This window comes from Chlamydotis macqueenii, chromosome 10 (assembly GCF_036417535.1).
Source record: "Chlamydotis macqueenii isolate bChlMac1 chromosome 10, bChlMac1.mat, whole genome shotgun sequence".
NCBI classification, from domain to species: Eukaryota; Metazoa; Chordata; class Aves; order Otidiformes; family Otididae; genus Chlamydotis; species Chlamydotis macqueenii.
The window spans coordinates 21703753-21724118 of record NC_141565.1 but is presented as its reverse complement, the minus strand read 5'-3'; the positions used below and the strand labels follow the sequence as shown (position 1 = coordinate 21724118).

At 44.5% G+C, this 20366-nt stretch overlaps 1 protein-coding gene across 1 annotated transcript; it reads right to left on the bottom strand.

The window, feature by feature from the left end:
• Positions 1–1813: 1813 nt before the first annotated feature.
• Positions 1814–19237, bottom strand: ARL8B (ARF like GTPase 8B). Its single transcript, XM_086755530.1, has 7 exons — positions 19007–19237; positions 10366–10446; positions 9667–9740; positions 9146–9239; positions 8455–8522; positions 8165–8235; positions 1814–6728 (listed from the first exon to the last, which is right to left on the bottom strand). Exons 1-7 carry the CDS (start codon positions 19127–19129, stop codon positions 6679–6681), a joined length of 561 nt encoding a protein of 186 aa, XP_086611656.1. The 5' UTR covers positions 19130–19237; the 3' UTR covers positions 1814–6678.
• Positions 19238–20366: the final 1129 nt, after the last annotated feature.

The following is a 20366-nucleotide window of genomic DNA, read 5'->3' as shown; positions in this document are numbered from 1 at the left end:
CAGCCCCCTATTGGCCGAGCCGCTGCGGGAGGCAGGACCGGCCGTCGGTCATAGGGCGCGCAGCGGTGTCACTCAAGAGCCTTAAAGGGGCGGGGCGCGGTGGGCGCCCGGGGCTGTCGTGGCACGGCTGGGACGGCCCCGCCCGGGCGAAGGGGTGAGGCCTGAGCCCGGCCTCCACGGCGGGGCCTGGGGGCTGCGCTCAGAGCTGCCTGTTAGGGGAAAGGCGAAGACTGAGAAGCAAAAACCCCCAAACCCAAGCATTCGAGTGAAGTTTGTAATGAATTCCTCCTGCTGCTAGCGCAGCCCAGGCCCGCTTACCCCACAGACGGCATCAGGAGACCTCGCTGTGACCTGCGGCAACGAAACGTCCCTGGGAATCAAACCCTCGGTGCTGTGAGGGGAGGACGAGGAGCTTCCCTCCTTCCCGAGCGGAAGCCATACCGTGCTCTTGGGCCACCAAGGCTGGGGAGATGGACGCAGGGCTTCCCTTCGCACCACGGCAGCAGCGGGAGCCCAGCCGCTCACACGGCGAAAGGAAAAGCGGAGCAACGGGTGTGAGGGCAGCAGCGCCGGGCACGCGGCGAACCAGCCCTTGGTGCGGCACTGGAAGAGAGCAGAGGACAAGCTCCAAGGCAGCTGGAGTTCTCAGAAAGCAGCATAAATAGAAAAGCTGACAAATGCCGTTCGCAAATTGGCATGGAAGTGAAAGCAGTCATGCAGTACTGGTAAAAACAGAACCCCTCAAAAACAGTCAGAAGAACAGAAGAGTCAGTGAGGGAACGCCCGTGGGGGAGGTAAAGAGGAGACGCACATCTGGGCCATGCCAGAAACGCTAGTGGCTGTGGTTGTAAGCGTGACCGCTTTATGGCTGAACTAAGGATTAGTTCTCTAGCATTACACCCTTGTAGCAAGAAAGTGCATGATTTGTTACAAAGAAATCTGATAGAAAACTTACGAAAAATCTCTACGCAGGGAAAAATACTAAAAGACTGTTGTCACACATAGACAGAAAACCAGACATTAATGATTTGTCTGTATGTTATACTTTCTACTTCAGAAGTCAGATCTTGTACTTTGTTTTCCATTCATTGAAACAGTAGAACAAACAAATTGAAGAAAAAGAATCAAAAAATCACAATTCAGTTGTCCATCATGACAGCTGTATGCTGTCTCCTGTAAAAATCCTCCAGGCTGTTCAAACACAGCAGCCTGAGCTTGCTCTCTCAGTTCCTTTCCTCAATCTGTGGAATTCTTTCATCTTTTTAATGTTTTCCCCCTTATGCACCAGAAATATTATTCACATCAAGAAGGAGATTCATTTATTAACTCTAAAAAATGAGGAAAATTCCTCATTGTTGAAAAACTGAAATATCTTTCCACATCCCAAGTTAACACAATTATACGGAAGCAACTTGCCAGTTTACTTCACTCCGAGACTCTTATGACAATCAAGTTTAGCTTTAAATTTCACACACCACAACAGCTTTTTCTTTCTTTACTCACGCATTTGCTTTGTTTGTTGAACGAGATGGTTTATGAACTTCTGCCCAATAAGTCTTTTCGGACAAATGAGACCAACAAATGCTTTCAGCATCTAAAGCAAAGCCATAATCAGAAATTACAGTTTCACAGACCGACTGCTCAGAAAGTTTGCTCCTCTCACAGATGATCTAAAGAATTAAATTTTAGCATAGATGTGTTCAGTTTAGCTTAAGTGTAACATTTTTTTTCCCCACAATTTGGTAATGAGGGCTTCTTATACATGTTTAACAGTAAAAGCAGCTGTACTACTACAGATGAATGTGCAAAAGAATGGTTTTCAACAACACTTTATTGAAGCACTTCAAAATTGTCACAATGACAGCTGTTGCCTTTAACAGAATAAAACCTGTAATGTCATAATTAAAAGGCACTAATCCTGGCACAAAGGTCTACTTACCCGCCTTCCACTGTGACAGAAATAAAAACATCAAATATTTCACCTCTCCTTCAAAAGAGTACGTGCATACCCCCTTGGAGTGCCATTCCGTGTTTTTTTCATTTAAGTGGCATGGAAAAGAAATTCCCCGGTGTTCCACCACAGCATGCTTTACTGTTCAGCATCTGTAGTGCTAAAGCCATAGACTACTCATTGAACGTTTGTGATTTAGTGAGACAAGTCATTCTACACTCATGTTTTGGGAATAAAAGTCCTGAAGCACATACCAGGCTCAGGCATTTGCACATGACTCCTCCTCTAACATGATCCGTTGCTTTGCTGCTTGTGCAATCAGCAATGCACCGCTCTTAGCGAGACAGCTTAAATAACCTGATCGGCACCCCGCTACTTCCCACTCGCACAGCGCGCTGCTGGGGTCAGTGCAAAAGCAAGCCGGCGGGGAGCAGTGCTGGGACATGCTACCGGAGGGAAGCGCGTTGCTTTCACAGTCAGTAAACACACACAAAGCAAATCATGACATGCCATTGCACAGCCACAGTAACTATAAAATTAAACCTTAGAAAAGTTAAAAGCTTGATAATCCAGCTAAGTCATACTTCAAGTTATTATAGATCCCTGCACAACATTCCTGTATTAATTTAACCAGAGAGACTGTTTAAGGCATTTTCTTTGGCCTTTCTTCTACCAGAAAGTGAAGATTACGCGGTTTTATGTCAGCATCCAAAAAGGACCGTCTTTCCAACATGTTTCCATAAAGATGCAAAGAGAAAACACAAATCGATAAGAGACTAGATTATCATTAGATCATGAAATAGCTCCGCGTTCGCGCATTTTTCATGTTGCCAAGTGCTAGGACAGAATTGCTCCGTGCAACTGCTAAGGCGCTCAGCTGTACTCGGGTTGATGATGAGAATTATGCTGCACTGTAATTGCACTTAAGGAAACCACCATCCACGCTAACACGGACAGGACATTAACACCTCAAGGAAAACTTCCACGTAGCCCAGTGCTGTGGGTGCACGCACAAACATTTCTTCCCAGTCTAGTCTGGAGACACACTGCTCTACGATCAGTAAGAGCGATCACTTGTACTGAAAAAAAAAACCGACAGCAAGAGTTGGCGGCTATTTTAAATCATCGGGACACCATACAATACCAACACATCACGGGGTCATAAAGGTATGACACATTCATGACCAAGATTATCTCTGGGTCTCTATTTGATTTTCACAAGACGCAGTTTTCTTAATACGCCAATGGTCAAGGCCTACTGCAGATACATCAGAAGAGAGCTTCAGGACTACAGCTACTGATGTTTAAGTACAATAATTTATGTCACTGAAATGCATCCCCAAAAGCAACTTTTGTTAAGAGAACGGGAAATTTAATCAGTCTCTTTTTACTGTCCAGGCTCACTACAGAGCCCGAGACAAGAAATCATTATGAGAGATTAGACTGGCCCAACAGATCTCTAGGAGCAGAACACAGCTATAGCATCCAAGTTCAGCAGACAACACGGCTAATGCCTGTCTTAGGCCCCCCACACCTTTATTAGAACAGAACAGGTTTAACCTTGGACTTAACTGTGCCAGATGAGTGAGCAGTTTTTTCAGTCCAAGGCTGAAAGGCAGCGAGAACAGCATCACTTCTCTGGAAAGACTTACTACACTTCCCTTCTGTTTCAAAATGAAGGTAGTTGGGAAGCTAATCAAGCCCTCAAACAGAAAAAGGGTAATCCTCTGCACTGGAGTCAAATAGTCTCTTCAAGGTCTACGTTTCTGTCACATGAGTAACTAAAGGCATCTGGAAGATCTGTGTAAGAATAGCTGTGAAAACCTAGGTGGAGTCATTTCATCATGCAATACAAATATGCTTTTTAGAGCACACACATCATCAGTGGCTAAATTCACACCACAGCTCATTTAAGTGATCAGTACTGGTATCAGACCAACCAGGGTGACAAATCTTACAGCAGTAATACTGTGTTCAGATTTTGTGTCTTGAGGGATTTTGCTTTCACTGTCAACTGCAGGTAGCTTGCTTTGCATGCAGAAAACCCCATCAACTGAAGAAATATGTACATGATCTTTTACTCAACAGTCCATTAGTCCTTCCCACTAGCCGAGTGACACGTGAAGGATGCTGACTGACTTGTACTCAGGCCTAAAAACTAACCTGTTTCAGCTCAGTAAGTCTGAAAGCTCTCATGGAGGCAGGCCGTGAACAGAAGACACCAATTCGTCACTGTTACTTGGAAGATGTTGACATACGGTCCTACAAGTTAATCAGTGACCCAAGAGAAACTAATGCAGCAAAGCATTTGAGAAGAACAGTCAGTGTAACTTGAACTTAAAATCGCAACAAAGGCTTTGTTCAAACCCTCAGTCAACGAAAGCCTCACTTTCCAATGAGATAAGAATCTTTATGCTTTAATTGGCAGTGAATGATCGGGCACTACCAGATCTGACACTTGTGCTAGAAAAGCAAAGGTTTTACTCTAGACTTGACAACAAGAAACAAGCTTGTAGACACATGCATTCTTCTCCTGAAAACAGAGCTCCAGAAGGCCACCCCTACTTAAGACCTGTCAGCTGACCAGTGCTTTTCATAAACATAAAAAAGCACTGAAGTCTGTTGAGACCGACTAGCTAAGCTTGCTCATGTAAGCTGAGAAAGCCTCAGGCCTGAAAGGCAGTTTTATAAGCATTTCACTCGAATCGTTGAGCAACAGAACACAAAGAAGCTCAGGTATTTACTGAGCCTTCTTTCCCCACTTGTGGAAGAGACAGGCATCCCGTAATATACTTCCATGAGTTAAGTCACATCAACTCAAGTCAGTCAGTTAAGTGTCAATACAACCCTCAAAACATAAGTTTATTGAATAAAGCTGAAGAGCAGTAAACCAACATATGCATCCACCTAAATAAAAAAATTCACGTATTTACAAAGTTCAGTAATCGTATAAGTTGTTCACATGCAGAGAGTAATGCACAGGTTAACAATTGGTAGTGTTTGGATGCCATAAATGCTGGAAGCAGTGAAGTATATAAACACCAAACACATCAAGTTTAGCTATAGGCCAGTTAACTAAACAGTGACCTGGTCCCCCACAAAGATTCACACATTCTAGTTTAGTTTCCTCATTTTAGGCACAAGCAAGTTTGCTAAATAAAAGTAACTGTAGCAGTTCCTGGTGAACTAGGGACTACAGCAGCGAGTTAATATACCCTCTCCTCTACAGCACCAGAGTATGAATGAATCGAAATCATGCTTCGGAGAACTGAAAGGGGACAAAAAGTTAAAATGCAAGTTCAGACTGAACGCAGGCAGCATGTAGTGTCTGTGCAACGGTGCGACAGTTGGTACAGAACAGTAAGGCCACGGCAGTCCAAATTAAAACTGGCTTGTCGTAACAGATACGGACTGAACAGTGCTTCCAACCAAAGACTCCGACGTAATGCAAACCACATTTAGGTGAAGAATCACACACAGTGTGAGGCAACACAAGCAGGTGCACCATGTATTTGCATACACTAGTAAGCTACACTGACATTGCCGTATGAACAAACCAGTCTTAACGAGTCTGTCCCTTTAAATATACTGAAGTCATTGAGAAAGTAAAGCTACAAAAACATTACAATCTTTAGTTTATACATACTTCCCTATACTGCAGGAGCTAGTCAAGAAACAGGATCAATTCATTGGCTCTCTTGTGCTTTGACACAGTAGAACATTTCATCTTGCCACTTACAGACTTTGCACACAGTTACATCAAGAAAGCAGGCAGGTCTAGAGTTGTCACAATAGCCTCGATGTTCCATAGCACCAGGTGAAACTGTGCCCAGCCATTTCATGAGCAGGAGAGCACTAGATATTGTGCTAAAGGTCAACGACTGACTCTACACAAAAACATCAGTAATGTTAAGTCTCATGCAGCTGCTCAGAATGTGTGTTCTGGTTTCAGATAGAGACCACCAGTATCTGCAGATAGAAAAATGTATTTGAACAAAGTCTGATGTTCCCAGCAATTTGTTTTCATGCTGGAATACTCCAATTTTTGAAAGCTCGACACAACAGTCCATTCCCATCCCTGACACAAATGTTAAACAAAAGCAACAAAATCATTTTAAACAATTGACTCTTCCATAATTCATGAGAGTTTTCTTTTTCAAGTGACTGGATAAGATCTCAGCTGTAGATCAGTGATGCTGAGCTATGCCTTGTGCTCCCCTCTGCAAAGCTTCCATTTCTCTGCTTACATACACACATCACATGCATTTGTGAGATAAGTCAGTATCCCACAACTCACTCTTAAATGTTTTCTAACTACTGTATGTGGCATCTTACAGAATCTTAATGCTGTCAAGCATCAGCATCTTCAAGCCACTAAACACTAGAAATAAAACACTTGCTGAAAATCATATAAAAACCTGGCCCTGAAAAACCAGAACAGAGTGTACCATCATAATTAACATGGTAGAGAGATTTTTGTTTTAAAAAGCCCCCCCAACAACCCTCCCACCACAGATGGTTGTAAAATAAATATTTGTGCTGACTTTATCATGACAACTCTAGTTGTTTTGTGACAGAATAGGAATACAAGTCTTCAGCAGTGCACATGAGAAATGAACCGTGAAAAGGCAGATTCTTGATACAGGATTTTGGGGTAATATCTCATTATGGAGGGAAGTGGACAATTGAGATTATGGCCAACTGGTACTGGAGATTCCAGGAAGACTTCAGCTTCTTCTAGATTTTGAATGCTGAATAAGCCACTGAAGCGTGATATCTAAAGAGAGAGAGAAGAGAAGTTCCACATTCAGGTGTCCACATGTATTTCTATATCTGGCATCACTTTGCTATGCCAGTGTCCTCAAATATATGACAGGAACATCCAGCCCTTCTCTAGAGAATGGTCCAAGACACATCAACAGAATGATTTTTCTGCATGCTTGCTGTCTGTGCTTTGGTCCTACAACTGTCCAGCATCCTTTAAGTAACATTTAAAGGAACTGCCGCAGACATCCTGGTTCCTCAGTCAACTACACCTCTAGGAAAAAGATATCCATTAATCTGACACTTTGGTACGGCTCACGTAATTATTTTTAGATCAACATTGCTCTATCTAGCCAGTCTGCCTCTCTTCACCTGATGAGAAAGAAAAAAATGAGTTTAGCCCCACAGGACAATGCATCCAGCTCTTCCATGCTCAAAAGAGAGTCTCCTATCACACCTGCCCAGTGCTTCCAGCAGCACCTTCCCTACCGTGTCAGCGATGCTCAACTATGCTGTGAGCCTTCTGCAGGAAATATGATCGAAGGGAGTACCTGCTTCTCCTACCCACCACGTTTGAATCTTTAACTGATGGCAAGGTGACAGGGCTTCCTGGATAAAAAGCCAGAAGCCAGAAAGGCTGTTCATTCTTCCTGGAAAGAACTTGAGTCCTTAGTATAAAGCAGTTCTGGTATCCTCTTCAGCTTGTGCCTGTGACCACTGGCCTGAAGTTATCCTCATCAATAAACTTACAGTAGCCTGACAATGAGCCGATGTTAGTCTCATGGCAGCCACAAGAAGGCATCAGGAGAAGGATGGCAAGCCTTGTTAAGCACTGCGTTTTCATTCAGTTGAGATTACTCAGTTTACTTACAATACTAGTGTCAAGTACTTGGCATTACACAGCACCATGGTTTCTACTCGTGAACTCCAGAAATTCTAAAGCAATTGATGTCAGCACCAGAAAAATTTACTGTTTGGCTGCATGGAGTAGTCGCTAGCACAGGCCACAACATGGTGCAGTTTGATAAGACAGCAAGGGAAGATGATTATTTCAAAGGGAATGACTGTTGAGGAAACACTTGCTGCAAGTACTTGCTAGCCTCATGACATGAGGCACAGTTGAGAGTACCTGACAGAAATATAAAACCATTTAGGCCAAGCTAATAGCAAGACTGGTCAGCTATTTGCTGCAAACTAAAGAAAGGCAGCAGATTTTACAGGAGACTGACATACGTGTTCACAACTACAACCCCTACAACTTTAATACTGGTCGAGCCTCCCCACTGCCATCAGGAGTCATACCGAATTTAACCAGTGCACTTACACGTTGTTCTTCGATTTGTTACCAGCTTCCTGAAGCTAGGAAGCTTGTGTTTAAGAAGTTACAATCCCTCAATCCAGCCTCTGACAGCTCTTCATTATGTTTAGCATTTATAGGTTAATAGTTACCTATATTATCTTTCTCTTTGCAAGAAATTGAGTAGCAGCAGATTTCTCTGTCCTGAATAGCAGCAAGGTTCCTGTGAAAGAGAGAACATTTCAACACACACTTCATTTATAACAAGGACTCGTATACTGCGAATCTAAACTGTTCCCCCATCTTCTCCACATAACTTGTTTCTGTACAATGTTTCAGCTGCCTCTTGTTGCTAGGTTTTCTACTTACAAACACAAGCTTCTTGGTCTAACAACCCCATGTACATGAATTCATTTACTGTATTAGGAAGGGTTAGACTTACATCTTTTCAATTAGCTGTTTCTCATCCAAAGCATTAGGAAGGTCTCTCTTATTTCCAAGTACTAGAACCTGAAACCCAGAGCAGAAGGAAACAGTTGCAGCTTTGGTTTCTTCTTAAAAAACAAACAAAACCACACATACAAACAACAAACTTCAGGGGAGTCTGACAAGCAGTCAGGCTATTAAATCGGATGGAATGAGACATTCACTATTAAACTAGATGAAGAAGGAAGATTGATCTAGTCACATGGAAAGAGAGGGTACAAATAAACTGTTATGTGCAAAAAGTAAGCAGGAGAACGCATCAGCTGATAAAACTGAGAACAATCCCAGTCGATTTTCAGCTGAAGTTCCCCAAAACTTACTCTAGACTTCTATACTACACTCTAGTTAACCTGTACCGCAGCAGACTCTAGAAGAGAGCACAAACTCATGCTGTGGAATACTCTAAACTACTGTCCCAATTTTTTTTTTTTTTTTTGTGGGCATTGAACAGGAACAAGATCACTGAATGACTGACTGAGGTCAACAATTTCATTTAAGGCACTAGGGGCAGGTATTGTTCATGCTTATGCTAACTGATAAGGTTAGGCCTTACACTTGACTGAAGAGTTCAAGCCAGACTTCAGAGTTGCTGAAGTTACACACATTCCTCAAGTGAGTTTAATACTGTGTAGGGCAATATTACTTACAGGGATTCCTTGTAACTGTGGCTTATCTAGAAGATTGTGCAGCTCATTTCGAGAGGCTTCTATTTTTTCACGATCTGCAGCATCTACCATGTAGCTTTAAAGAGAATTTAAGGTTAGGTCAGTGAGACTGAACTACTTCAGAAACAGCAGTGTTTCCTTTACACTGTCACTTTCAAGCACATTCATCAAGGCTTTAAACAAAGCTAGGTCTTCTGAGCAAAGAATTCGGTTCTTTAAAAAAAAAAATCTCTAAGATCAGAGTAGATGAAAGATTCTTTTGGTTAGACAGCACTGCCACCCAGCTCAGACAGGAAGTAGTTAGTACTCCGGATCAGACACTGATAAGAAAGTAACCCATCTTGAGCCCTGAACTTAAGTGCAAAAAAAGGTTAATATGGTTGCAGTACACTTTCAAAATTAAAATTAGAACTACCAAGTCAAGCACGCACTGTTAGAAAGGCTGCACACAGAAGAGAAGCAAATCTGAAGCTAAGTACCAGCTGAAGGAAGGTAACACTTACACAATAGCATTAACTCCTCTGCAATATCGCTCCCACATGCTTCGGAATCGTGGTTGCCCTCCTATATCCCAAATCTTAAGGCAAGGGGAAAAAGACAATTTAGCCATACACTATGTTTAAATATGTCACACAAAAATAAGACAAGAAATCAATACACAGTTTTTCCTCTCTCCTTCAGCCAGCTGCAGCACCTCTTACATACAGGAACAGAAATAATCCCTTGCACAGCTGCTCAAAGCTTGCAGGCCCAATTGCGCATGATGCAGACCAGAGCATCTTACACCAGGTGCAAGATCACACCTGTGTACTAAGTCTCTGGTATACAAGAAAATAAGATCTATAGACTTAAAACTTTGCTTTTGATGTAAGCCTTCCCTTCAGCAATATTGGTAAGCAGAAAAGGAAGATCTCTGGGCCCTAAGCAGGTGAAAATTGACTCAGATTAAAGCCAGACAGCATTACCCAACATTGCCTTAACTAGTCCATGAACCTGGAAATCACACACATTCTCATTTAAGAAAACTCATAAATAAACATAAGTGCATTCTTAAGCTGTCTGACAGATTGAGCTGCGCCTCTTCCATTTCCTATATTTGTCCCAGCAGTTGAAGCAAAACAGAGGAAACATAAATTTTAAACCAGAAGCCAAAGACAATCTTGCACGGGTTTAAAAAGAGACAGCCAACTACGGTGACATACCTTTATTGTAACATTACCCTTCGTCACTTTTCTCATGTTGAAGCCCACAGTAGGAATCATATCTTCACTGAATTGACCTGACTGGAAAAAAAGAAAGTTAAATTTAGTGCTTGTCTGATGCAACTAGTTTACACAGTAAAACATCATAAGCTTTTTCTAATCATTTGCCTTCCAATTCAAGCCTTGATAGCCAAGAAATCGTAGATATTATATTCATGTGTACCAAAGCTTGTGTGAAGTCAGTCAAGTCATTTCTCACAAGCACTTAAATAATTTTTCAAACCTTCAGGCAGCCAGGGGAGCAAAGCTACTTGCGGAGAAGTGCTTTGCACAGCTTAACAGATGGACGGCCAGGGCAAGTATAGGAAAAGAGCCATTCACCTGCTTCTGCTGCAGCCAAGGTCTGTACATCAGGATCTTCTAACTACCCGGATGCTGAAATATCCAGATTTTCCTCTGATGCAAGCTACTCTACGGACAACGTTTATAGTAATAAATCACTCCTGTGGAGTAAGGTTCCAACCCACAGGTACGGGTTAACTCCCAAGGGAGTTTTAAAAGGCTGGAAAGTGGAAGGACCTGACAGGTCTGCTTCCTGCTAGGCTACACAGTGCCCAACTTGTTCAGCAGTGGAAGATGCAATCAAAATGCAACTGGAGAGTATTTCAGTCTGTGTCCTCAAGAAGTTGAGCATCACTTTAAGCTCTGACATAACTGCTGCAAAACAGTGTGGTATTAGAGAGGTTCTCTAGTGGCAGATGTTTTACTATTTGTAAAACACTTATCTGTAACAGTATGAAAGCCAAGTTCACAGCTATCTCCTGTAGCTAAGCCAGGAGCCATAACAAGTGTTATCAACAGCCGTACAGATTTCTCCCAGGCTCCCTTGGCTATCTGGCAGAACGTGGATCTCAGACACGGTGCTTATTATGTATCTCACTACATCCACTGCATGTAACAGAACCAGACAGTCAATGAGATTTGGAAAAAAGGTCGACTCAAATGCATTCAATTGTTTAATCAGGGTTCAATACCACAGCAGCAGAAAGTCTGTTTCTTTCCCCTGATGTTGCACAGAGAAACTAGCCCCAGTTAAAAGCCCGTTAGGATCTATGAAGCAGACATCACACCACCTTACATAGTCAGGGCCCAACTGCTCACAGGCTGGAAGTAGTAACTATGTTTGACTGGATATGCTTTGAGTTCACGCTGTTCAGAGTTTGCAACCAGAAGACAATCAGCTTGTAAAACCAATGCTTTGTCATTCACATTTAAGATCTGCTTTCCAGATGTATGGCTATACAGACTAACCGTCTTATTTTGAATAACTAAGTCCTTGAATGCAAGGAATGCAACAGTAAAAACAGTGACCTGAAACATGAACAGCTTAAACCTCATTAGGCAGGTGTTCTGCATTCTCCTCTGAAAGAAGTTTCAATTGTTTAAACTGCACAGAAAAGCATTTATCAATCTCATGCAGCACTGTTCCAGGAACTACTCTAACCTTTCTGCTAACTGAGCAAGGTAGGTGCACAACCTGGATGCCTGCTCATCAGCTTCCCATTCCTGCCCCAAAAGCCCAGGGTACGAGTTGCCCATTTCAGCCAGTTTGATCATGTGTAGCTCAGCAGACGACGATTAACTGTGCTTTCCGGGTCTCAGGCAGTTTAGTTCAGTTCCTAAAGCATGCACCACCAATCTTGCCTTTGAAGGGTCAGCTTGCCACGGTTACTCAAGAACCACCGCATTCCTGCCTCTACAGTCACACCCTACACCCACATCTTCTAACCAAACATCTCCCAAGCACTCCCTGAACCTCCATCTCTGTGCTACTTCGGATTATCCCATATGCTGCCAGCTATCCAGCTGTGATACTTGCAGATTCTTCACCGTAGAGCTGTTCCTATCAATAGTTCATGCTCTCTCACTGCTCTTTTAGGATACAAGTTCCTTCAGATTGGAGCAGCGCCTCAGCTGCCATGTGTTTAATGCAATGTTGAAGAAATTACGGTGATCCACCACAGGGAAGCTTTTACAGAGTCTCCAGAAAAGCTGCTGCACCTTATATTGCGTTCCAAGTGCTCTCTACTCATGCCACACATCCAGGTGGCATAAAAACTTGTTCTGACTTGCTTAAAAACTATACTACAGTCGCTGAGTTGCAACTGGAGTTTCAGCTTTCTGTACTCTGCTTTGCAGGTGGGACAAAACAAGGCTATCTGACATATTTCTGAACTGTCAGAAACAGAAAGAAAGGGTGGCAGGTGCTTCCAAAACACAAGCATACCCTTTTTCTCTAGAGGAAGTTTGGATGCTATGGATTCTGAGGTGAGGCAGGCACTTCATAGTTTTCAGAGGCACACCTGACCGTAGGTTTTGGGCATCTCCATCAACTCATCTTCATTTGAAAGACCTTACTCCAATATAACTGCGGATGTTCCTCTGTTCACAGTGTACCTAAAGAAAGCTACTGACAGTCACTTTATCTTTTAAGACAAGTCAACAAGTCAAAAATTGGTTAAAACCATTGTAATTAGCAGGGATGTCCTTTGATAGCTTCTGCTATTGTATCCAACTGTCTTGGCCCAGAAAGCGTTCTCTAAAACCCAGAATTTAAAGGGCTTTTTTTTTTTTTACTACCTCTACAGAGGAAAAAAGCCAGGAACTCATCTGCATCTTAGAATATTCATATGCAAAAGCTACTCATACAGCAGAACAAGAAGAATATGCTTTTATTAGTAGGCAGCTCTGTTTGAATCAGTCTTCCCTCCGTCCCTTCTAGAGCAGATTACTCAGCCCTCTCACTGTGCGTTCACAATACGACGCTTTCTCCTTCTAAAATAGGCATCAGCTTTCAAACAAGTTTGATAAGCACAGAAATATTTTCAATTCCCAATCTGAAAGTGCTTGGCTGTTGTCACACACGGTAGCTCAAACACTCACCAAAGACAGCAAGTGTAGCTGCTCCCAAATCTAGCAACAGCATCTGTTTTCAGCACTTGTGAATGCTCCAACAGGCAGACAGGGTACTTCATCCCGGCCTCCTGGAAAATCAGCCTTGTGCACCAGAAATGACTATGAATTAAGCCATTAGTTCTGAGGCCATACTTATCATACAGCATTTATACAAACTGTTTGCTGAAGTTCACAAACCAGAGTTAACTCTAGCCCCTGCGTGAAAGATAAGATAGGGAGACTAAACAGGCAACATTTCAGAGATCACAGGCAGAAAGAACCTGCAGGACTAGTCTTTAAGCCTCCTGGTTTAAGAGACTCTCCCCTTTCAATACTCCAAGCTCCTGGAGAACCCAAGCACGTGATTTTAGTGCAACAGGAACCCATTTACCTGCAGAAGTACTTCTGTTGAGTAAGGATTATTCAGAGGAGCAAAACTGCCTCCAGACTGAACTGAGTCCCTGCAGTGTATTCCAGTACAGGGCTGACACCTACCTGCATCAATCAGTTTGGGCTCAGCTCACCTTCCATCTAGTACTAGCACAACTTCAGTCTTTTCTAATACTTAGTTAATATTAAGACAAGCCGTTTACCAAACCTACCATTTCCAGTTGTCTTAAGTAAAAAAAAAAAAAACCAAACCAAAACTAACCATGCTTCGGGTACTTCATCTGCCTCTCTGTAGCCGTAAGCTACGGCCAGAAGACTGGCAGCTCCCAGGGCGTTATGCTCACCAGACTGTCAGCACCGAGCCCTAAGGAGCTTCAGCAAGTAACTGAGCGCGAGACTGGAATTGCCGCTTCCTGTATCTTCCTTAAAAATTCATTTCAGTACATTAAAGGAATCATTAAAAGCAGAATTCAAACTGCAGCAGTAGAACCGGTGTTCCCTCATCCTTCTTTCCAGCTAGAGTGGCAGCTCTCTCCTGCTGGCACTGGAAAGCACGCTGCCTGCGACGGTCCATCCACATGGGCCCCAGCCGCTAGTACACAGCTCCCAGATCTTGATTGCACAGCCTGCACAAGGAGACGCTTTGTATCAACAGAAAGGGTCAGGGCAGCCTTTGGCTTGCATCTCATAAAGCTAACATGATTCATTACTGTTACAGGACAAATTTCTTCATATAGGCTTTGTCACTACACAACAAAGATTCTTTATCTTTACTTATAATACTTTTCACTCATCTAGAAGAGATCACAAACAAGCTCAGCTGAGTAGGAGGCAATATCATTGGAGTATGGATTCCAGCCAGGACACTCCCGATCCACCTGAACCAGTATACTACGTTAAGCCCTGCTGTTCATCCCTGAACTTTTCTTTTCACACTAAGAAAAACGCCAAATGTCCCAGAAATCTCCTCAAAAAAAAAAAAAAAAAAGCAGAGTCACTTTAGCATTACATAAAGCTACCCCTACACGAAGCCTCCTCTGCAACACTCACCGCCTAACCAAGAAGTGCATCATGTATGGACAAATCAACTCTCCAGTTTCTTTCTTGAAATACGTCAGTGTTTCAGCTGCTTGTTGTGATCACATTCAGAAGCTTGAACTCTGGTTTAGAAGCTTCAGTCCTTGTGATCTAACAGTACCCTGAAAGGCTTTACAACAGCACTTCCATGAATGAGTGCTGCAGAAAGGAAAATAGCAGTATCTGACAGGAAAAATGCATTTTTATTTCCCCAACCCTGACTTCAATGGAATATTTAAAAGAACATGGACTGCTTACCATCTAACTACCACACAGCGGTGAAACAAGACCTAAAAAGGCATATTTCTATCTGGAAGTCAGTCACATATGAGCTTAGGACATCTCATGCCTCTGATAGTCATGAAAGCATCTTTCTCCAGGTGTTACTGCTTAAAGCTCTTCCATTGCCTGAAGTGCTAGATGGGAACTAAGACTACCATGGAAAAAGCAGATTCCGATTTCAGTCACCTGTTTCAGACCACCTAGGGTAGCAAGCAGGACCTCAAAGAAAGAGTATTAAGTGGAGTATGAGTCACCTCACATTAGCTTTATTACCTAATGAGGTGAGGCAATTCATTTCAAGAGACTTCTGGGATTAAGAAACACTTCACTTAAAAATGTATCAACCTTCTCACTTAACTACTATGTGCACGAAGTGGCAACGTACGCTATTTACGACCTACCTGGGTGTTCCAGAATGCACTAAAGGAGCAGCAAAGCTCTTTAGAGCAATTTTTCCCACACTTTGCCAGTGTGGCTTCTTTAAGCCAAAGTTACTTACAATAGCCATGAGGACGGAAGGAAGTCACAGCTCCCAACTAGCCAAAGGAGGCTTTTGTTGAGAAGTGCTTCAAAAATTGGCTCTCTCTAGAAACCAAGGCCTCATTCAAAGGCTTGTCAGATATTACAAAGTTCAAAACCAAACCACACTAATTCAGGCTCTGACACAAATCCTGAAAAGAGATCTTATTTATCCTGTCACCACAAACAGAACGGTTTGAGTTTAGCTCTTAAACCTGACAACCTTGTCAGGAAAGCCTGACTCCCTCCCAGCCCTGCAGCTCTCCTCTCCTGCCTGCTGAGCATCACGCTATCCAGCTTCAGTGTTCCAGTGGTAAACACCTGGATCAAGGATCAATCTACCAGGCTTCAGGCAAAAATCACAACAGGAAACAGCACTCTTCCATGAAGTACTTTCTTGAAACCGAACAAGTGTCCCATTATTCACCAGCATGCACTGCCCGCAGCCGGGAAGCAGAGTCAGTTTACTTGAGTCATGTTTCAGCTGCGTCACATGGCCGTGGAGCTCGGTTGCCTCTCGTACCTCCCCACAGCAGCATGGCTGGGACTCACAGCTTTGACAGCAAGCTTGATGAAAGCCTGTTAACAGACACTAGCTGCAGAGATGCAAACGACAGAAGATACTGCAGACTCCAGTAAATAATGGGCATTTCAAGCCCTCAGATAAGAAGCTAACAATTCAAGATGCCGTACTGGGATGACATGCAGTTTCTCTGAATAAGAGCCATAGGCCATCTACTTTATGGAAATCAGGAAGAAATTATATCCTCCCTTGTGAGCAAGTTTACTCACGCTCTCGGAAAACTTATGCTTAGTACCTAATTAGAGACAGTGACTAATACGGAGCCTTCGCAAAGCAGAAGCTGCATCAGCTGTATGTGGCTAGGAGTAGATGTCACTGCTAAGGTTGGTTTTTAAACCTTGTAGTCAAACCAAGTTTGGGCTGATTACAAACCAAGCGCTTGTTTACACTGGAGGAATAAATATGGTCCAAACCAGCCACCAGCCTAGAAAAAGATTATTCTAGAGCTGGCCTGTCTGCCTCTCATGGCCTCTCCCCTGCAGTGGCAGTCCGGCATTGTATCAAGCCTCCTGTGTAACTGGCTGGAGTTTTTCTCTAGTTACATATTCCTGATTTGATTGGCATAGATTACATTAGAGATCTATATTAGATTAAACTCACTGTTGTCAAGAGATCGCTAATAGCCCTTTGTTAGGCAGAATGCAACCTTGTAAGCCATAGCAAGTCCCTGGTATGCAATTCAGCTTTCAGAGCTATTCTATAGGACTAGCATCTTGCTGTGTCATTCCTTTCATTTTAGTTTTAAGGAATCCCAGTGCTTGACAGTTAGAGCCATCCAAACCATTAACTGGCCTGCAGAGAGCAGTTACTCTTTTCTGGCACTCATTTCCAAATGCATCCTCTGAATTAAAGTCAGTCAGGGAAGCAACTAACAAGAAGTTAGCTCTTCATGCCATGGACAGCACTACTCCTTCTACAAGTATTTCACTGATAACTGAAACTCATGGTTTGTTTGGTTGGGTTTCTTAAAACCAATAATAAAAACCTGAGCAAGTTCCCTCACTCAGTTTTTTGTAAAGAGTCATGAGATTCCCTAATTAAAAACTTCAGAAATGTGACTTGCTACTTCCAAGCCTAAACCAGCTAACTAGGCTGTGTCGTTATGCATATAACTTCCTCATTTCACTCAGTTTTGCAAGGCTATTTGAATGACACTTACTCAGATAAATTTCTGGGTGTGATCCTAATGTGCAGTTGGAACCTTGCAAGATTCAACCCCTAGCAAAGCAAGCTGGATATAGATGTCAGCTTGACTTAGCAGTACTTTTGCTGTTGGAGACAATTTAGCTGAACTAAACTGACGTGTGACTACCACAACCATTCTGCAGTACTCCATGGATCTGCAGCATGGTTGCACAGATAACTCCCTGAAGGAGATGTGCTGCTGGTACCATACAGCTGGAAGGGCAAAGCAATACTTTGCCAAATGCCATCACTATCCAGGATTCTAGAAGACAAAACCTGCAGAGTAACCTCTGTGCCCAAAGTTGCATGAACACACCAACCAGTATCAGCTCAGCGGCCACAGATGAAGGTTGTTCAACAATTTAAAGTCACATTTTGAGAAATCCAAGGCCAGAGGTAGCGGCAGCCACTACCGTGTGTGAAAGAGGCGGCTTCTGGCATTCTTGGGTTAGTCCAGCAACTTTCACCTAACATAACTAGGCAGATAAAAAGTTACCTTTTGTGCAGGCACACCCATTTCACGTGATTATCACGAAGCCCACTGAGTGCTAACATCCTCAACTACAGAAGAGCTTGGTTACATTTTGACAGTTAGTGTAACAAGGATTATGTACAGCTACAAGAGAATGAGAGGTCTTCTCCTATGCAGTAACTCACTCAACTGATAAATAAATACATTCATAAAAGTGCAGTAATATTAAGGAGACAGCCTCAAAAAGAAAAAAGTTGAAGGTCTGCTCAGGTCTGAGATTGATGACACCAGCTTTCTCGTTCTAGGTGCACTGGACTCAAGTCAGTCAAGCTCCCTGCAAATCCAAAAAGCACCCTAGTTTCCCATTGCAGTCTCCCTACAAGGGCTTCCAAATTCCAGCTTGCATCTTTGAATGTTTTCTGACACACGCATCTGCAGACCAGGACACTGATGGAGCAAACAGGCCATTTAAGCAAGGCACCCTTCATCCTGTTCAACAATGGAAAAGCTGCATGTAGGAGGATTCCCACACCCTTCCTTCATCTGCTCCAGGCAGATCAACAGATAAGGAGGCCCAAGTTCAGCAGCCTGCTGCTGTTAGGCTTGGAAGTTGTCCTTCTCAGCGCATACCTTAACAGAAAGTAGATGATTGGATACAGGCTTCGGCAATCAGGAAAAGCAAAAATCTGAGAGAAGAACCATGAGTGGGAAACATTGAAATCGTTTACCGGGACCACTGAGGAAAAAGTCAAATGGAAGAACGTAGCTGAAGGCACTCCTCATGTGACGCCAAGGCGAGCCCAGCCATACTAGCACACCGACTGAAACAGGCCCCGAGCGGCGCTCAGACACGGCTCTGGGCGTCCTCACGGCCCCCGCCTCCATCACACAAGGGCTGGTGGAGGCACAGCAGGCTACCACGGTGGGCTCAGCCACCTCCCCTGCGAGCCCACCCAGCACGGGCAGACGCCCCCGCCGCCGCCCCCGCCGAACAGCCTCGCCACAAGCAGCTCGGCCCAACGTGCGGGGCACGATGGCGTCCGGGGGGGAGCCCAGGCAGCCGGGGAGCGAGGCCGGGCTCCAGCCCGCTGCCTCGGCGCCAGCCCCCTCAGCCCGCGGCGCCCAACCAGGCCCCGATCGCCCCCCCCACACTCCCCGGCCCGCCGCGGCCTGCTCACCGCGATGACGTTGACGAAGGTGGTCTTGCCCGAGTACTGCAGCCCCACCAGGGTGAGCTCCATCTCCTCCTTCCAGAAGAGGGAGCGGAACCAGTCCAGCAGCCGGGAGAGCAGCGCCAGCATGGTGGCGGCGGGCGGGCGGGCCGGGGGCACTGGCAGGCTCAGGCTCAGGCTCGGGCCCGGGCTCTGGCTCCGGCGGCGGCGCTCCGACACCCGCGCGCTCCCACACGGCCCGGCGCGCCCCCGCGCCGCGGTCATATGACTCCCCGGCGCGGCCCGCCCGGCGCACACCAAGAGCGGCCGCGCCGCTGCCAGCCCTCTCCCCTCTCCGCGCCGCACCGCCCCCTGCCGGCAACTAACCGCGCCGCGCCCGTGGAGGACCGGCGGGGCGGGAGGGCGGGGCGGAGGCGGGGCCGCGGCGCGCGGGGCGGGGCGGGGCGGATGCCGCCAGCCCGAGGGCTCCGCCATCTTGGGCGGGTGGAGGGCGGGGAGAGGGAAGTCGCTGTGGCGGAGGGGTGGGTTGGGGGTCCGGTTACAAAGGACGGCGATTTTGGGGCCTTTTCTTGGGGCACTCTTGTAGTTTGGCCACATGAGAGCTGCTGTTTTGTCCCCAGAACCACTGAGCTCAAAGCCAGCCTACAGGCAAACCCTGGGCTTGCAGAGGACTAGGGCTTAAGAAATACTAAACATGGTGTTTTCACGTGACAAACGCAGAGTATTTGTTAAACAAGTGAAATATCTCATAAAACCTCATGTTCTCTTACAACTTTCAAAAACTAAGGGTCAGTTCACATAACATCATTATTCCGAGTTATTCTCACATAACCAGCCATTCTCTAGACGTTTCTGCCAAGAATCCATGTATTTTGCATGGATTTTTCAGGTGATTTACTGTGGAACGTGCTGCTGTGCCAGAGTGGTAGCTGTAACTGGTTATTTTCATTCCCAGACACGTTAAGCCTAGCTCTGTACAGCAAAGGCAATAGCAGGTGGAGATTAGAAATCCCCTGACTTCAAAGAACAGCAGCATGAGAAAGCACACTAATGCACGCGTCTGCATGTTTTTTTAAAAGAAAGGCGATTGGGGTGATACAGGTTTACAAGCTCTAGACGTCTTCATTTACATAATAAATTATTATTCTTCTCTAAGCATCTGTCCTCCAGAGGACACTACCAAGAATCCCAGAGTTTGTATCGTTCACAAATTTTGTATTTCCAACTCTCCGGGCAGTTAAATGGTGACTTTTGCAGTGTGAGGCCAAGGCAGGGGGGACATGAGCTGAGAAAATGAAGATGTAGCTGAAAAAAAAATAGTAAGGAGTCTACAAGATGCCCAAGGAATAAAAATATTTTCCCTTCA

Bases quoted from the DNA above. Each gene is read 5' to 3' on its own strand.
- ARL8B (XM_086755530.1), bottom strand. From the start codon at position 19,129: ATGCTGGCGCTGCTCTCCCGGCTGCTGGACTGGTTCCGCTCCCTCTTC. The intron at 8,523-9,145 runs GTAAGTAATATT...TCTGGGTTTCAG, and splicing joins CACAGTTACAAGGAATCCCT to GTTCTAGTACTTGGAAATAA. The intron at 6,729-8,164 runs GTAACTATTAAC...CTCTCTCTTTAG, and splicing joins CAAAGAGAAAGATAATATAG to ATATCACGCTTCAGTGGCTT.